Source organism: Leptinotarsa decemlineata, unplaced genomic scaffold, assembly GCF_025532065.1.
Source record: "Leptinotarsa decemlineata unplaced genomic scaffold, Ldec_3_MD MMD2_tig00026282_RagTag_RagTag, whole genome shotgun sequence".
NCBI classification, from domain to species: Eukaryota; Metazoa; Arthropoda; class Insecta; order Coleoptera; family Chrysomelidae; genus Leptinotarsa; species Leptinotarsa decemlineata.
In genome coordinates, this window is record NW_027412668.1 from 21,169,472 (window position 1) to 21,188,166 (window position 18,695).

At 31.5% G+C, this 18,695-nt stretch overlaps 2 protein-coding genes across 6 annotated transcripts; one reads left to right on the top strand and one right to left on the bottom strand.

Annotated features, from left to right (window-relative positions):
- The first annotated feature begins 255 nt into the window (after positions 1-255).
- Positions 256-5,912, top strand: LOC111507079 (pro-resilin). Of its 5 annotated transcripts, none has more exons than XM_074180031.1 (3): positions 256-303; positions 4,552-4,674; positions 5,552-5,912. In XM_074180031.1, the coding sequence occupies exons 1-3, from the start codon at positions 271-273 to the stop codon at positions 5,762-5,764; spliced, it is 369 nt and encodes a 122-aa protein (XP_074036132.1). In that variant the 5' UTR covers positions 256-270; the 3' UTR covers positions 5,765-5,912. The 5 variants fall into 5 exon arrangements, with proteins under 5 accessions (XP_074036132.1, XP_074036135.1, XP_074036133.1 ...); XM_074180034.1 differs by lacking the exon at positions 256-303 and adding an exon at positions 2,542-2,631; XM_074180032.1 differs by lacking the exon at positions 256-303 and adding an exon at positions 4,044-4,064.
- A 2,431-nt stretch (positions 5,913-8,343) lies between these two features.
- On the bottom strand, positions 8,344-17,906 carry LOC111507072 (U3 small nucleolar ribonucleoprotein protein MPP10). The gene is made up of 5 exons (XM_023162318.2): positions 17,724-17,906; positions 16,759-17,669; positions 8,825-9,292; positions 8,596-8,768; positions 8,344-8,535 (listed from the first exon to the last, which is right to left on the bottom strand). Exons 1-5 carry the CDS (start codon positions 17,798-17,800, stop codon positions 8,386-8,388), a joined length of 1,779 nt encoding a protein of 592 aa, XP_023018086.2. The 5' UTR covers positions 17,801-17,906; the 3' UTR covers positions 8,344-8,385.
- Between the last annotated feature and the right edge of the window lie 789 nt (positions 17,907-18,695).

Here is an 18,695-nt window from a genome sequence, read left to right on the forward strand (position 1 = left end):
ATCTGAAGCAACACTCATATGAAACGTGAACTTTACATACCTATATTAATTATTCATTTCTTCATAAACCACATGAAAAAACGCGGATGACAGCATACCTGGGAATATTTTTTATGAAATAGTTATCAGCTATAATATCCCAAGGACATTGATAACTAACGAAATAATTTTATCACAGTTTTCGAAAGCACGTTATTTGGTAACATCCCGACGCCGAAGGTGGAGGGATGTTACCTAAATTAACGTGCTTGAGGAAGTTGTGATAAAATTATGAGTTATTTATCAATGTTCGAGGGATATTCGGTGAGAAAATTTTTTGCAATTCGAACAAAATTATTTATTGAACACAGTTATTAAAAGAACAATTCGTATAATCATATTCCGTTGATCTTGCTGTATTTGCCTCGGTTACTGCATAGGTGTTTCCACGCATACTATTGATTATTTGGTTATGATGTTCCTGATCAATATTCAAATAAGGTTTTATGGAATTTCCATTATTGTGCCCAGTAATTTTCAACACTTGCTGTTATTGAACTCCACTCTTAGCTAGTTGACTGACTGCAGTTGCTCTATTAGAGTGATTGGTTATTTTCCTCTGTTTCGTATCCAAGCCAATTGCTTCAGCAGAAGATTTCGTCCATCCGTTGATTATATTTCTACCCAGAGGCATATTGTCATACCAGTTATCGCTTCCTGTCTTCCAGTGACGATTTGGCCTTAAAAATAGTCTATTTGTCTTGATATTTGTGCCTCGTTTTGATAATAATTTAATGAATAATCTGACAGGACAAGCATTGTTATCACTATTTTGAACTAACCATTTGCTAGAGGCGCAGTTCTTTGAACCCCCTTGGCAGGTTTTACTGAAAATTGGATTATATTCTATCCTATTAGTTGGAGATCCATTGTTGTCCTTTTCGATGTGAAAAGGTGCAAGCAGCACCTTCACCATCTCTCCAAGCCAATTCCACCGCTGCTATGTGATAAAATTTGCGTAGGAGTCCTATAGGGGTATTTTCATCCCAAAAGTTTATGATTTTACTCATTTCATTTGAAGTTAATGGTACTGAGCTTGTTTTGCGTTTAGTGGGATCTGTTTGTAAATTTCTTCGTGCTGCGTCGCGTGCATTCCGCGCTTGTTTGAATGCAACACTTTTAAAGGGGTCTAGCATGATATTATACTCCTTGTAATACTTTTCTTGTAATAATTTGCTTGTTATATACGGTTTTAACAGTGGCCTCCTTAAACTCTGTGCTATCCTTTTTTCTCATATTAATCGCCCAATCCTTGAGTATTAATGCAAGCTCTTCGAGAGTACGATTTCCATCCAATTCATATTTTCTGGCGTCACAAAACTCCATAAATATTTTCCAAGTGTATTTTTTACTATTGACAGTATTTTTTGGTGTATTTTCTTCAATGATTTTGTCAATTGCCGCATCATTTTGAACACCAAAGCGAGGAAGTGACATTTTCGAAATAAATTGAATTACTGAAATGTCAAACAACTTTATTGTGTTGGTTGCTTAGCAATGTCATGACATAAGTGATAACTACCCGTGAAAACTATCCATGGGTAGTTATCAGTGTAATGATGGTTTCATTGGTTATTTCGACACACATGACTAGAAATAGACAAATTTGATAGGATAATTTTTTTGGCAAAAAATTTTCAGTGTAATGATGGTTTCATTGGTTATTTCGACACACATGACTAGAAATAGACAAATTTGATAGGATAATTTTTTTGGCAAAAAATTTTCAGTAAAACAGGAATAGTTTTCAAAAGAAATTTAAGAATTAATATTCTTCATTATTCTAAACATTCTCAAAAATTGCATCTTGATTAATATTTGATATATTGCCAAAAGCAGATTTGGTTTATGGCAGAGTGGCAAACGATCACAAAGTTATATGTTTTGTATGTTCATTAAATAGGATCAATTTGTTTAATACTGACTACACTTCAACCATAAATCATAAGACAACTATCTAATATAATTTGGTTATTATTCTGAGCAACACTGTCTGTTTCTGTTTAAAATCTGTTTTTTCCGTTAAACAGCTGTCGCGCCCCTACGAACAACAACCCTCAGAATTCGAAACTTGTGCAAGCTAAGGACTAATGAGGTCTTACCTTTTAACGTGTGATTCCTAACACTTGATTGTAAGATTGCATAACGCTTCACAAAATCACGATACGTGTTTCACTATAGAATAAGTAACTACTTCAAGTGTGTCTAATACTAAATATAAATAATTGAAAACATTCAATAATATAAAATAATTTGGTCATGTTAAAAACTGAAAAGGATAATTTCGAATAAAGAGCTGTAAAAGATATTTTGAACTCAAATTTGTCGCTTTTCAAAAAACTGCAATTTCTCAAGACAACACAATAAACAAAGAAACACATTGTCGAGAATTAATCTAACCATTTTTGGAACACAGGAGGAATAGACACTAAATTTATATTCATGCTTATTTTCAAGTGGGGATGACTTTAAGAAGACCTCGCATGATACATAAAAAGGCTCTTCTTGTATGTGTTCCTCCATTCATTTGAATAACACCGAAGCCGCAGCATCTTATTATTAATAAGTGTTTTTTGTGAAGTGATTTTTTTAGTAAGTATAATTAGTGCACAATGAATTGCATCAAAAATTACCTACTTTCTCATACGCTAGAGCAGCAAGTTGTAATTATCGATACCAGCATTTTTTTGAAATGTCATGATTTGGTAGGGTAAATTTACCACTTCAAGTACAGTGTACATCAGTCAAATGAAATAAATTCCATAACATATAAATAGAGGCGTGTTCAAAAATACACTCGTTGCACATTTTTTCATTACGTTATAGTATCTTTTTTGGGAAGTCTTCCAAAGAAAGGAAAAAAGTAACTCTATACATGGATGTGTAGATCATGCAAAGAAGTAACTTTCAGACACAAACTGAAAGAAAGTCCTCCTGAAACAGCTACTTTCATATAAACATTGAATTATACAAAAAAAAAATCTTTCGAAACAAATACTTCTATATGAACCCTGAATTATACAGAAGATATTTTTCTCTACTCATGAGTTCTACTTTAAAGTAGAATGATTAAAGTGAATGATATCTGATATCTACTTTAAAGTAGAACTCACGTGAATGATATCTGATTTTTAATTCCACAACGAATGTTTGAAATACAAACTGAGTAGAGAAAAGTATCTTCTGTATAATTCAGTATTCAAATAGAAGTATTTGTTTCGAAAGAATTTTTTCTTTCGTATAATTCAATGTTTATATGAAAGTAGCTGTTTCAGGAGGACTTTCTTTCAGTTTGTGTCTGAAAGTTACTTCTTTGCATGATCTACACATCCATGTATAGAGTTACTTCCTTTCTTTCTTTGGAAGACTCCCTCATCCTTCTTTTTTTTTGTATCAAGATGGAGTAGTAGAAAGCCAAAAACTTTCTTTCCCAAAAATTAATCACTCCTAAAAAATATAAACCCTTCAATTCAGTTATAGTATCCATGTGACCAATATCAACTTTCTTATTTTAAACGAAACACCCTATATTTTATTCGGTTTTTGAATTGTTCATATTCTAGACATCGTCTAGTTCACAAGTTGAATTTCATGTTCAATAGAGATGAAGGTCCCAAAAATATAAGCGACAGCTCATTGGTTACAGAATGACGGGTAGCTGAACGGGTTTTTAATGATTTTACAGAACAAAAAAATTGTTATTAACAAATTGAGATCAAAAAAAGAAACCTTTCAGTTTTTCGTCAATAACTCAAAATCAATACTTGAGGAATAAAAATAAAACATTCTGAAAGTCGAAGAAATGTACAGTGAAAAAGTTACTTCTACCTCCACAATTTTTGTATGAAAAAATAGTTCTCAGAGCGCTCCTTACGACATGGAAGCATTACATTTTTTCAAGTATTGAATATCAATTTAAAAATTTCAATAAATTGCGATATTATCTAAACACTTCAAATAATGAAGTTCTGTAGTTAACTAACAGATTTTTGACTATTTTCGTTTTGACAAGTGGCGTCATGAAAGTTTGTATATTGAATATAAAATAAGGCTTCAGTATATTATCTCAATAACCAATCATCTGTAGAATTTTTATTTTGTGAATTTCTGTTAAATGGCCATTCTTCTGATATGCAGTTAATGAAATTCAAAGGATTATAACTCTGTCTTGCTATCAAACAATTTGCTTAGAGCAGGAGTTCCAGTAAACAACACTATCTATAGTTTTTTTTTACATCATATCAGTAAAAAATTAACACTGGAATAGTTTTTGCTCATTTTCCCATTATCAAGACCTAATTTTCTTTTTTAATGTTAGTGTTTGCAAAAACTGTGGATATGTCTAGAATATTTTGAAATATATAAAAATTTAATTATATACAAGGTGTTGCATTCAAAATATGAAAGTTAGGTTTGGCCACTTCACATGACGCATTCTGTATGTAATGTTATTTAAAAAAATTGCAAACTTCTTATATGTATCTATCTAATAAAATGTTCGTTATTTTGCAGATTATGGTTTCCACCTTGAGTTCATTTGTTTCATTTTTGATTGCTACATCAGTAACGATCTTAGCAGCACCACAATTTTTCTCCCAAAAAGTACCTACATATACTAATGAACTCCCAACGCCAGTAAGTATATCGTTTTTTTCAGTCGATCAATAATTATAAGATGACTAATTTTCAATACACATAGTTTCAGAACCGAACAACTCATTCCACAACTCATTCCAACACAACAATTCTAGTCTACTATTAAAACTATGATAGTTACTGGTCTCAAATGACAAAATCTTTTAAATAGCGTGGTGGGAAATCCATTATTATTTGTTAAAATACTCGGCAAATTGTTATTACTGTCAATGTTATTCTTGGCAGTTCTTTGGTGTACATAATTATTCTATCAATTCTCAGATTACTTTCACTCGACAATACAGTTCATCATCATTTTCTTCTAGAGTATGGACAAATTTTTAATGAGTTTTTATAAACACATATTTATGACCTCTAAAAACACTTTTTCTTACTTCTTCTTGGTCTCCTAGGAGAAGGGATTTTGGGGTTATTTTCCAAAGGTTTCATAGCAAATAAAGAAGCAGCGACATTTTCTTCAAATTATTTACGTTTTTTCTCCATATTCAAAATATATTTCCTTCCTTTCGAAGTTGAAGACATTTTTTTCAATATCTCTGTGTGTTGTTATTTCACCGTACAATGCTCGTTAAATTGACTTACAATAGCCTTTAAGAGTAAGCATCTTCCAATTCGTAGTACAAGTGCGGAAAAAGATGAAAATGTAAAATTTTCTGAGTAAAGATCATTATTGTTTCCTGACACAATTTTCAGATCACTTTAAAAACATAAATCGTTCTCAAACGACAAAATTTTCTGAAGTTCAACATAATTTATTTCAGTGTACTATGCTATTGCATTGTCAAAGTTATTTTAAAATATGAGTGATCTCATTAGATGAACAAATCAATAAATAAACCATTTGTAACTGTTTTAGTATGAATATCAGTACAAAGTTGAAAACCCACCAACAAACACTTTCTATGGCAAGAACGAAGCTGGAGATATAGCAGGGAGAGTTGCAGGATCTTATTATGTATATTTACCAGATGGTCGTCTTATGACAGTTGACTATTCGGTAAATGGAGAATCTGGTTTTGTACCTAAAATATCTTTCTCAAGGCAATCACCATATCAAGGAAGGAAGTAGAAGAAGAGACTAACAACAATGTTATATTTTGTAAGAATGAATCAAAAAAGAAATATTATAATTCCATGCATCATATTTCAAGCAACTTCTTTTGTTTAAACAATTTCAAAAGCATGTAATGAAAGCAATAAACTCTTTCTCGCAGTAATACTATTTTCATTTGATTAGTTTTATGTTGCAAGAATTGCAAATGGTATTTTTAAAACTGAAATTATTCATTCTAGGTTATTCATGGATTAACTGGTTTAGGGATCCAATGAATTTTTGTCAAGAAGGGTTAGTTGGGTAACGGGATCAATTTTTCTTAAAAAAGCAATGGCTCTCTTGCCAACGTTTCGAATTCAATTAAATTATTCTCCAGGGCTCGAGTTTCTTAGTGTTGAAAATATAACTATTTTAAAAACATCATACATATTAGATGCGTAATAAAAAAACAACATAACGGTAAAACTAAATGATACAGTTTATTGTATGATTTTCACTATAAAGGGTTTTACAAAAACCGCGACACGTGTTTCGCTTAATAATAGCTTGCTCAAGCATTAATTTAAATTAAAAGTCACTTCTAAATTACAACCATTTTATACTTTAATCGTAGGTACCTACTCGCATGCCTAATTTCTAATGAATGAACCTACCCGAAAAGGTCAGGTATGAATTCATAAATTTTTCGAAAATATATAAATATAAAATAATATAAAAAAAATATAAAATACTGACAAGGGCACATTTATCAGTCTGTGGATCATACTGTTGAAAGCTGCTACTTTATGCTGATACGGGTGGGTGGACGAATTATGAATGATAATACCTGTATGTGCCGGTTTATGATAAATTGAAAAATCATGTTTGTTGTTAACTTTTGTTATTGTCAACTCCAAAAAATTAATAGTCGTCCTTTTCCATTTCCACTGTGAATGTGATAGAAGGGTGGAGAGAATTGATGAAATTCAAGAAGTTAGTCAAGTGTCTGTTCATTCCAATACCCGAAACTTCTTACCAGTGGGTTACTGTGTATTATCCTCTCCAAATCGTCCATGAAAATCTCTGCCAGAATAGGACTAAGTGGGTTTCCCATTATTTGACCTTTGCAGGATGAGTAAATAGTTTCATTGAATTGGAAATAATTTTATGACAAACACACCATAAGCAAGTCTAATATTTCCTTTTTCACTACCGGATTAATAGACTTTTCGTCCAATAAATTTTCTACAAGAGTAATCGTTTCATTCGGAGGAATACTGGGAAACAGATTCTTCACATCAAATGAAATCAATATGGCATTATACGGGAAATGTATTATCTTGAATTTAATTGATCAAATAGTATGAATTCCTCAAACTGAATTTTGATTTGAAATTGGTATGGTTTTCAATAATTGCAATGACTTTTTCGGATATTTTAACTGAAGGAGCTGTGACGAAAGAAATTACCGGTCTAATCGGGTAGTTAAAGTTTCCTTGACTTCATTCTGATATAAATGGGTGGGGTCGTTTCTGAGACTATCGTACATGCCAGCATTTAGAGAGTCTAAAGTCTTCTCTACGTATTCTACTTTGTTCATGGCTCTGACCGTTTTTCCTTTTATCAGCTCACGTGAAAACAATGTTATTTTTTGCAGATTTATTTTTTATGGTTTACTAGTTTCAATTCCGGATTGAACCTACCGTTATGCATCTTTTCAGATTTTAAAATTTCTGCAGCAATATGTTTATTGGCATAACATGTCCCCATCAACGAGATATCTGTATCAATTCCCTTCTAAACTTCTAAATTTGTCGAATTTATGTCTCAAGCTATACAATAGCTCGAGAAGGTTATTGTATAGCGAAACACATGTCGCAGTTTTTGTAAAACCCTTTATAGTGAACATCATACAATAAACTGTATTAATTAGTTTTGATATGGACTTTCATCAAGTATCGGCCAGTTCTATTCAATAACAACAGTACACAAAGACATGAAACAAACGTTTGTTTCATGTCTTTGTATAGTGTTGTTGTCTCAGAAATGTTATTATTTTAGTTTTTTATTTTTATTATGTATCTAACATGTCTGATGTTTTTAAAATAATTTTCCCCAATTTTCCCCTTTTCAAGCCCCAAAAAAGAATTTAATTGAATTCGAAATGTTAACAAAAAAAACACAATTGTTTTTTCCAAAAAAGTTACCCATAAAGTTTGCAACATAGGGACTATAGGGAGATATAAAATCAGACAAAAACGTTTATTATTTTTCAGTACAACAGGTCTACAAAATCTGTAATCTGTCCCCAATTTCAAGATTTTTTTGTTCTCTAGGACTAACGCAACAAATATAACAAAATATTTTTGAACTTTATCTATAATTCAAAATATAATCAAAATTATCATAGAGATGTCATATCATTGAGGTAGCTTTGGCTTTAACTTCTTTATCAGGAAAATAGGTACTTTAGGTATTTTCTGTTATTATCAGAATTTAAGTTATGCATTACATTTTTATGGATCCCCAAAACCATTACTTACCAAATTTCATAATACATGCATTTTTTGATGAATGAGTTGTTTCTGATGGGTAGAAATAATTCAGTTTATATATTGAATCTAACAATATAATAAAAAAACATGTACACAACAAATCTAAAGTTTGAGCCTCTTCGCTTCCAACTGATTTGTGCTCTTTTTCCTTTTTTTGTCAGCAACTTTTTCACTTATTTGACTCTGAACTTGTTGTTGAAGTTCAGAGAAAAATGATTTCGATGATTTGATTTTTTTTGAAGTTTCGTCCATCTAGAATAACAAAATAAAAATTTAAAATTTTGTTAAAATTAGTGATTTTTCAGTATTTACCTTTTCAATATTGCTGTTTTTAGATGGTTTATCAAATCCTTTCTTTCCTTTGAGAGTTTTTTCCTTTACAAGCATATTCTTGTTGATCTGCTTATTTTTGAGATGAGCCCTTTGTTTTTGTTTCTTTTTTCTCCTTTCTCGATTTTTATCAGCCCGTGTTCTCTCTGTTTTACCTAAATAAAACAATTAGTTTTTATTTAGTACACCAAATTGAATTTGAAATATTTACCTATGAGATCTCCCTTTGGTTTGTTACAAATTTCTTCTGGAGCAAGTAGAGCGGCATCACTTGCAGTTACAGGTGCAACTTCCTCCATACTGATGGCAGGTAGATTGTTGACAATTCGAAGCTCTGGAACTGCTGGTTTTGGGGTGAAGTGGAAGTTTGAAAGAGCATCCAATTTATTGAATAATTCTTTCATCATTTTTCTCACTTCCTTGTGTAATTCAGGTTCTTCCTCTTCCTTATCAGCGGACGAAGGGTCCAGAGCTGCCTCTTTTTCGAGATACTCTTTTTCATAAATCTGAGCTAAGGACTGTTTGCTTTTTTCCTGATCTAATACCAGTTTTTTTTTAAATTCCAGTGGAGTTTCAATTGGTTTCGCTTTTCTTACTACACTGTCAAAAACTTTGTCCTTTATTCTTTGCCGAATTATATCTTCCAATTGTAAAGTGGTTTTTTCCGTTATAATAGGTGCTGAAAAACATGTTATCAGTTATCAGCAGAATAGAAAAGAGTTCCCAAATATTTTAAATATTCAGGTAACATATTTTCAGCATTAGGAATTCGTTTTAATAATCAATGAACCCCAATGTGAACTTTGGTTCTTTGGTTTGATCCCAATTATTGAATAGAACTGGCCGATTACTTGATGAAAATCCATATTTAAAAAACTAATAAATAGAGTTTATTCTATGATTTTCACTATAAGGGTTTTACAAAAACCGCGACACGTGTTTCGCTATACAATAGCTTCTTCAAGCATAACGTTATGCTTGAATCATAGAATAAACTCTATTTATTAGTTTTTTTTATCCCAATTGTAGGGTGATCAATGTTCACACCATATCGTCTGACCTGAGCTAGAAATTGCATGTCAAAAGGTAAAACCTGAATCCTCAGTTAACACAAGTTTCAACTTCTTAGGGCTGTCATTCATAAGTGGGAAACACAGGTGGTTAACGGAAAAATATTTAACATTTTTTTAAACATATTTCAGCAATTCCCCAATTTGTGGATTATTCTTCCTTTGCGATTGATCCGTATGAAATGAAGATTAGTATTTACTGATCACGAATGAAAATAAAAGATTTGACAAAGACAGTCAACGTAGTAACATCTCAGCACACAACAAAGATCCAAATAAAAAAGAGAATTTCAGAAATATATTATACTATCCATATTATTCTCAGGGTGTATCATAATAATGTTTGAGTGGGTTTGGGTAGACAATATTGAAAGTTATGCTATGAAAATAACTAACAATATAAAGGGTCACTTAAATGAAATGAATAAAAACACTTTTGTCTAAATACCACTGGTAGATTTTATTTATAGGACGGGTTTCAGGTTTGACCCCATTATACTTGATAATGGGGTCAAACACGAAACCAGTCCTATAAATAAAATCTACCAGTGGTATTTAGTTAGTTGGTTTTTATTCATTTCATTTAAGTGATCATGAATTAACATAAAGTAAACAAGACATCAATTACACATAATATTACAATAAAAGTGTGACTTATCGAAGTTGTGTTTTTTTTAAATGGAATATCCTATACATTTCATCTCGATTGATTTCCTTGAAAAGAGTGGTTTTAAAAAATATACGGTTTTCTGGGTTTATACCAGGTTGTCCGAAAGTTATGATGGAATTTAAGTCAGAAAATGGGTCAATTTAACACCAAATTTCTCCTACTCTATTGAATAGAATTAAAAAAATTTGTCAGACAAATATATTTGAGAATAGTGTATTTTCATTTCATGTTCATAATTTGATCAACTGACACTTTTTCCATACAGGGGTAACCAAACTAGGAGATGCTGGTATAAATGAACAAGTATTGTCATGGTTTAGAAGAATTCAATAAGTATTTTCTGGAGTCTTCTAGCCCAATGGCCGATATATTATATAGAGTTCCACGGGACCCTATTCTCAGTTAAAAATGTTTGTAATATACAAGAACTCAATTTCATGTCTTCCCTTGAATGGAATACTATGGCTCTATACTGATGATATCTGCTTGCTTCATTATATTAAATTTCATTATATTTCTTTTGACTTGTTTTATACCTTTTAGGTCTTTGAAACCAATAAAGATTATTATTATTATTATTACTTAACTTAACCATTGAACCATTGGATTATTACTATGCACATATAGAATCTAGAATCAGATATGGCATTTGTCTTTGGGGAAGCTCTTCATTGGCTCCAAATGTATTTATTGCCCAAAAAAATTATACAGATTTCAGCAGGCGTTAATCAGAGAACCTCCTGCAGAGATTTATACAAACATTTGAAAATTCTAACTTTCCCGGATATTTTCATTTTTGAAATGTGTGTATTCATTCACACCAATAGGTCAAAATATGATCGCATTTCATCTTACCATTATGTAAATACAATAATGTGCAATGATTTTTCCATAAATCCCATCAAATATTATATAACCGCTAACTCACCTTCTTACTTGGGGCTAAAACTTTATAACAAACTGCTCGACTCACTGAAAACTACCGATAGAATTCAGGCTTTCAAAACCATCCTAAAAGGTTTTTATTAGAACATAATTTTTATACCATAGAATAATTTCTCAATCTTCCGTAATTTTATTTATCTATCACATTAATTTAATGAAGCTGGAGTTGAATGAAGTTGATATGTTTTGTATGCATGACAATCTTTCATGTATGTTTGGTTTAATTTTACTCTAAGTATTATTTTATGTATATGTACAAATGCTATTTGACCTATCCTATAACTGTGTAAGTTCTACAGGACGAATAAAGTGATTTGATTTAACTCTTAATAGCCAAAAGTCAAATTAGTTGGATATTTGAAAAGACATCAGAAAGACGTCATCTAGGTTTGTATATGAACTCAAAACTCAAGTCATCTGGTAAGAAAATTTCTTTCGCCATTGGTTTACTAGGTAGAATAGAAAAATACCTTCCAGTAACACACCATCACTCATTAATGAATTCTCATATGTTTTATTTAACTCTGGTATCGGGAAAAACTTCCAATAATAAACTAAAGCCACTAACTCCTTCAATATAGAGCTATCTGGAAAATTGATCTATATTGAAGGACTTAGCTTTGAAGTATTTGGTACTAGGTGTTTCTCAGAATCATTCTTTTTCAAAATACACAATTATCGGGCTGGTGTAGGCCAAGATCACAAGGTTTTTGTCAGGACAGGACCCATTGATTCTAAAGGTCTCTAAATCTATACCAATTTTCAAAAACAAAGGATCTAGAGAGATAGTAGATAATTACCGAAATGTCTGCTTACAGAGCCAACTAGCCAAAATTTTTGATATGGCATATAATGAACGTCTCAATAAATTTTTGAATCAACATAACTTATTATTTGATTGTCAGAATGGATTTAGAAGGAACAAATCAACAAATACCGCCATATCTGATCTCAATACTACCGTCTATAGCTGCCTTAATAATAAACAAAATCCCATTGCTCTTTATTTTGACCTAAGTAGAGCGTTTGATACAGTTGATCACCAACTACTCTTGGAAAAATTACACCGAATTGGCATACGAGGAGTTACAAGTGATTGGATTGCTTCATATCTCCATGACAGACAACAAATAGTGGTGATAAACGGTAAAAAATCTAAAGAAAATATTGTGAACATTGGTGTCCCTCAGGGGTCTATATTGGGGCCAGTTCTCTTCACAATTTTTATAAATGATATGGTTTATTCATGCTCTGAGCCAAAACAAATCATTATGTATGCTGATGATACTAATATTCTGATTTCTGAGAATAAATTACAGGATACTGTAATCAAGGCAAATATTTGTGCTAATGATTTTCATGAGTGGTGTGTGTTCAACGGATTGCTAGTGAATTTGTCCAAGACATTTTTTATGGTGTTTACAACAAAAAATATAAATTATGATTTCAGACCTCTAATAAGAGTTAATCATCAAACAATAGAACAGGTGAATTACATTAAATTTCTAGGTATCAAAGTAGATCAAAAAATGACATGGGATCCTCATATTAATGATCTAACAAATAAATTTAGCACAAGTTGCTTCATCATCAGGCAATTGAAAGGTACAATATCTCTGGAAACCCTTAAACTGGCTTATTTTGGAATAGTGCAATCGACAATAAGTTATGGAATAATGTTTTGGGGTAACTCTGTACATATGAATAGAGTTTTTGTTATGCAAAAAAGAATTATCAGATGTATGGCAGAAGTGCACTCCAAAACATAATGTAGAAAATGGTTCAATCAACTAGGAATTCTCACAGTCCCCTCACTTTATGTGCTGCAGATCATATTATACGTTAAAAAAGATGAAAATTATTTGAGGAAAAAAAAAGATATACATAATTACTGAACAAGAAACAGTGAAAGATTATACCAGCCATACTCACGATTAGGAGTTGGTCAAGACTCCCATGTATATCAAGGTATTAAATGTTATAACAAACTCATGGCTATTCATCCTGAGTTAAGTTTAATGAGTAGGAATGAACCAAAATGTTGGTTGAATGAATTTTTAAAAAACAAGGTGTTCTACTCTCTTCAAGAATTTTTAAATTGTTGATGTTCATTGTATATTTTAATATTTTACTTATCAAAAATGTATATGTATAATCTTGTAAATTTTAATTACTTTTAAGCTCTCTTTGTGACTAGTCCAATAAGTTTCATGTATTTACACTTTTTTTATGTTGTACATGTGAACTTTAGTGATGAATAAACTTCTATTCTATTCTATTCTATTCATTAGCAAAGAGAAGGGAAAAAATATCGGCTTTCACAAAAGTGGGATTCACTATCAGAAATAAAAAGGAAAAATAGAGTGGTAGACCTCCAGAAGATACATGAAATACCCCGAAATACTGGTAATTGACCTCATCCTTGAGCTGGTTTCAAAAATTTGCAAGAATTTTCTGAAGGCTGAAGTTTTCAAATTACGTCACATTTTACTGATAGAAAGTGATAGTGATATTACAATAAACATTCTGTAGATTTTTCGTGGAAATCAAATGGCTAATATGACATGTTTGATTTAATTATGACTTTATTTTTTTCAGAATAATTTGAAGTACTGTCTGTTCCACAGTTGATTTTAGATTACAGTTTTGCAACTTCTTCAATATCAGTTATAATTTATTCCACAAAGTTTTCAAACGTGAAACAAACCTCCTAACCTGAAAGTTGAGTCAAAATACTTATTTCATGGTATTTTACTTATTGGTTTAGTTAATATTGATATAGATTTACTTAGTGATGGATCGATGATAACCGAAATAAATAGAAATATTGACTAAGAGCTTCATCTTCCGGTAACTTCTGAACAACTTTATCTGATTCACAAGTTTTCCGGAGTAGTAAAGGGTTATAAAAAGCAAAACTTATTCACAATCTAATTTTGTATTAAAATCAAGTCGACTATATTGATACCAATAGCAGAGTAATATGGGTAGATAAAAAAGAAAATTATAAGATAATCAGAAATGATTTCTTGAAAAAGATTGTAGTTTGAGTATGTACCCATGACATTTCAATTTTTTCAATCTATTGAATTTGATATGGGAACAATAAACCCTATTCCACTTGTCATTTGGAGGCATTTGGTATTGTATGATTGCAGAGTTGGGTAGTATCCGAATACTTCTGTATTCGGATACAGTATCCGGATACTTTATATGTATTCGAAAGCTGTATTCGGATGTTTTTAAAATTTTGTATTCAGTATCAGTGGCCAAATTTGTAAGTATCCTAATACCGAATCCTTTTTTTGATCTTCGGATACTTTTAAATTATTCGATGAATGACAATGAGACCAAACAGTCCCATTTTATGCAGGCGTCGTATCTTGTCGCATTTTGTCAGGCATCTTCGAAAACATTGAAATACAATTTTAGCACTTTGCCACCTCGAAAAATGAGTTATTAGAGTGCCTCATATATAAAAAATGTGTAGTAGATCCCACTTGGGGCTTGTTTTCTTCCTTTACGGGGTTGGGACACCCAAACTCGAATTTCAGCATCCTCGAAAACGGGGTGAGGTAAGGCGGTAAAATCTTTTACCGTGGTAAAATCTTTTACCGCCTTACCTACCAAGTACCGAGTACCAATCAATCTCGTTGAATCAGAATCTATGTCGTATGTGCGTGGCCATTTTATAATTCCCATATCAATTATCCATTCCTTATAAAGAACCCTGATAAAATTCATTGTTGTATCCATTTTTTAATAACTCTATATAATTGAAAATAAAATATTCGTTAGGTATATTTTGGATACTTGTTGTCCAGTCTAATGTCTTTAATTAACAAGTATGAAAAACTAATTGCCCAAACCCAAGATAAATTGAAATATGGAGGAAAACATTTAGCAAAAATGTGCATAAAAAGTTTAAATACTCGTTTTGTAAAATTTTAAATTTGGAATGGGAAGATCCAATTATAGCAGCAGTTCTGCTTCCCAAATTCAAACTAAAGTGGTATAACATTGTGAAAAATCAAAAAAATCTTGGGAAGATATTAAAAAATGTATAATAAATGTTGCAAAAAAACAGATGGAATATGAATCTTACAATGAATCAGATGAAAGCGGGGACCAAAATGTGGACGACTTTTTTGATTTCACGGATTACCAAGATAACCAAGAAGTAGACACTGTAGGCAGTAGTAGTACTATGAAAGAACAGGGTACTGAGGGTACCAGTGAAAGTAGCAATAAAACTACATAAATTCAGCTGGAATTATTAAGATAACTAGAAGACAAAAGAACGAATTTACAAGTATTACATGAATACCCAATATTAAAGAAAGTGTCACTCAAGTATAATACATGCTTACCTTCTTCAGCACCAGTAGAAAGACTTTTCTCTTTTGCAACTATGATTGATACGCCAAAGAGAAAAAATTTAAGTGATGAACACTTTGAGGTATTGGTACTGACGAAGGCAAATTCAAACTCAAAGGTACTATTATAGATATAAATGTCACATCTAGCAAACAATGTGGTAAAAGCTAAAAATATATTTTTTTCACTGAAATGTTCTTAGTTTACAAAATAAATATAAACAGTTTTTTGAGTTTCTTTTATTTCCTATCTTTTTTTATCGCTTTTTGTTTTTGATATTCATCCCTAGTATTTTTATTTGTATACATTAAAACACTATTTTCACTAACTCTAAAAGTATCCGTGAAGGTATCCAAAAAAAGTATCCGAATACTTGTATCCGAGTACATTTTTAGGTGAAAGTATCCGTAATTTTTTAAAAAGTATCCGGATACATTGAAAGTATCCGTATCAAATAATCGGATCCCCTTTTCTTGTATCTGACCCAACTCTGTATGATTGGCTATCTTTTGTCAAAAATTTAATTGTATTTTCATTTTCGAATTGTCATTTGTAGTTTCAATACAGCGTAATTGTTACTATTTGGCTGATAGAATAAATAAAATTATAACAATTTCACATTACATTCAAGAGTTCATGATAAATTCAATATCAAGTGTAGCCAACATTATAACAAAATGTATCCCTTTTCTGAAGGAACCTATTCAATAATGATAAAATGGTAGCCGGGTTATATATTTCATTATTGGCACTACTGAATTTGTGTCAATTCTTTCAACTCAATCCTTTCTCATTGAATGGCACCATATAAAATTTCTGCTGTACAGTTTAAGATTGACTATGTTCGATAAGGGTTCAGTGTTAGCTGTGTTTTATTTTTAACTAGAATCTCTAATCAATGGAATAGTTCAAATATCTGAATTATTTTTATCATTTCAATTAATGAAATTGATAAATATGAAAGGAATAATAACATAACAATGAAATATAAAACCCACCCACCACTCAATTATTCTCAACAATTATGGTCACTCATAAAGAGTAAATAAAAATCCCAACAGGTAATGAATCAAAATAACCCACCTGGTCTTGATGTCAAATCAAACTCCAGGACTTCCTCTAAAAGAGAATTCACAGGCCGATTCTCAGCTACAATTTCACCCTTCAAGGGCCAAGGTTTCTCACTGATGGCAGCCTCCTCAAAGTCATCTATCCTTTTTTTCAATCTTTCTTGACGTAACTCAAGAGTTGATTTAGTTTGTGCATCTTCAGTTTCACTCATATCATCTAGAAACTTGTTTCTTTTTGGTTTTTCACTTTCCTCATTTGAACGAAAAAAATCTTTGAATCGTGCTGTTTTCATTTTATCGTCCTCTTCTGATTCATTTTCAAAGAAATCTATACTTCCTTCTTTCTCAGATTCAGAATCATCGGAATTATTTCCAGAATCCGTTTCATCCATTTTCTTCTCTTCAGAGTTCAGAAAGTTCTCCATTTCATCAAGTTTGAAAAAGTCATCTTCGACTTCAGATTTTTTCTTTCTGCTAACTTTTTTTGTATTCTCTGTGTTTTCTTCCTCAGATTCGATGTCCCCTAAATCCATTTCATTTTCAGTACTTTCATGTGACTGATCATCACTTTCCTGTTCTTTAAGTGGGTCTGAATTTTCAATTTCTGACTCGTTTTGTGTTTCAGCATTACTTGATGCATTTTCAGCTAGATTGTCTTGACTGGAAATATCATTGACCTCATTTTGTAAAGTTGAGAACAATAATTTATCTTTGTGAACAAGTAACCTACTTATATTCTTTAAAGATTTTTTAAGTATACTATCATTCTGTAATTCAAGTTCCTGCCAGATTTGTTCTGTATCAAAATTCTTGATAAGTAATTCAGGTAAGGCGCCAGATAACACCTGTATTTCTTCTATTTTTGTAAAATCATAGTTTTGTTTCATATTGTTTTTAATAGTACCTGCAACAGAGTCATCACAGCTGAAACAAAAATGTATGTTGTAGTTTATATTGGATAAATTGTGGTATTATTACTTCAAAAATGATTCAGGTTTCTTAGTTATTTGTTGAAAGCCTTCCAAAATTACATCAAGCTGCCCAATTTCTTCCATTTTCTATTGTTTTGCTCAGGTTTTAGAATAAAAAATCAAATACTATAAACATGTTAATTTCAAACACGAATAATCTTTACCTTTACAGTAATAATATTTTAGGTTAATTCTTCTCATATCATCTATCTTCTTCTCAGATGATTTTGGCTCTTATTTCTTGGGAATTTCCCCTGTAGTAGTAACCCTGGGAAGTTCATTGTCCAGATACAACACCTACCAGACATATTTGATCTAAGTCATGTCACCTGTATAGGGGTTTCTTCTGCTTTACGTGAAAGTAATGTACTCATTCACCAGTTTCTCATGTTTATAATAAACGGTATATGTCGTATCTGGACGATGAACTATCCAATACACGTGTGATTGTGGATAATGTTGGATATACGAGTACATATATCTATTGAAATCAATGTGGGCAATAAGGACAGCTTATGAGAAGTCGAAAGGAACGAATAACTCCGGTTTCAAAAACTAAAGCGCGTGCTTTAAAAAGATCATAAAAACGGTAAAATTAAAAATGTAAAAGAGTCGCTTAAGTAATCCACGATGTCATTCATCATATGGCGCATTCGCTTTTCAGCTGCAGGGGAAACCCTGGAAATAAACTTACTCCTTTATTTTGATGAGAGTTTTCATTGATCCAAGTTATTCTGTCTTACAAAAAATAATTTAGTTAGTTGTAATGTAGGAGCTCTGTGCTAAAAGGCAAAACTACTCCTTAGATTGAATTGAAGGAGTAGGCAGATTGAGACCTTAGAGAGAACTCATGATGAGACCTGGGGAGTAGGCAGATTGAGGCCCCGGATTCAAGTAACATCAAATTTTTGAAAATGGCTCCAAAATGGGAGCCGAAACGTCGAATACAAAACTCCAGACGTAGTTCAACCCAAACTCA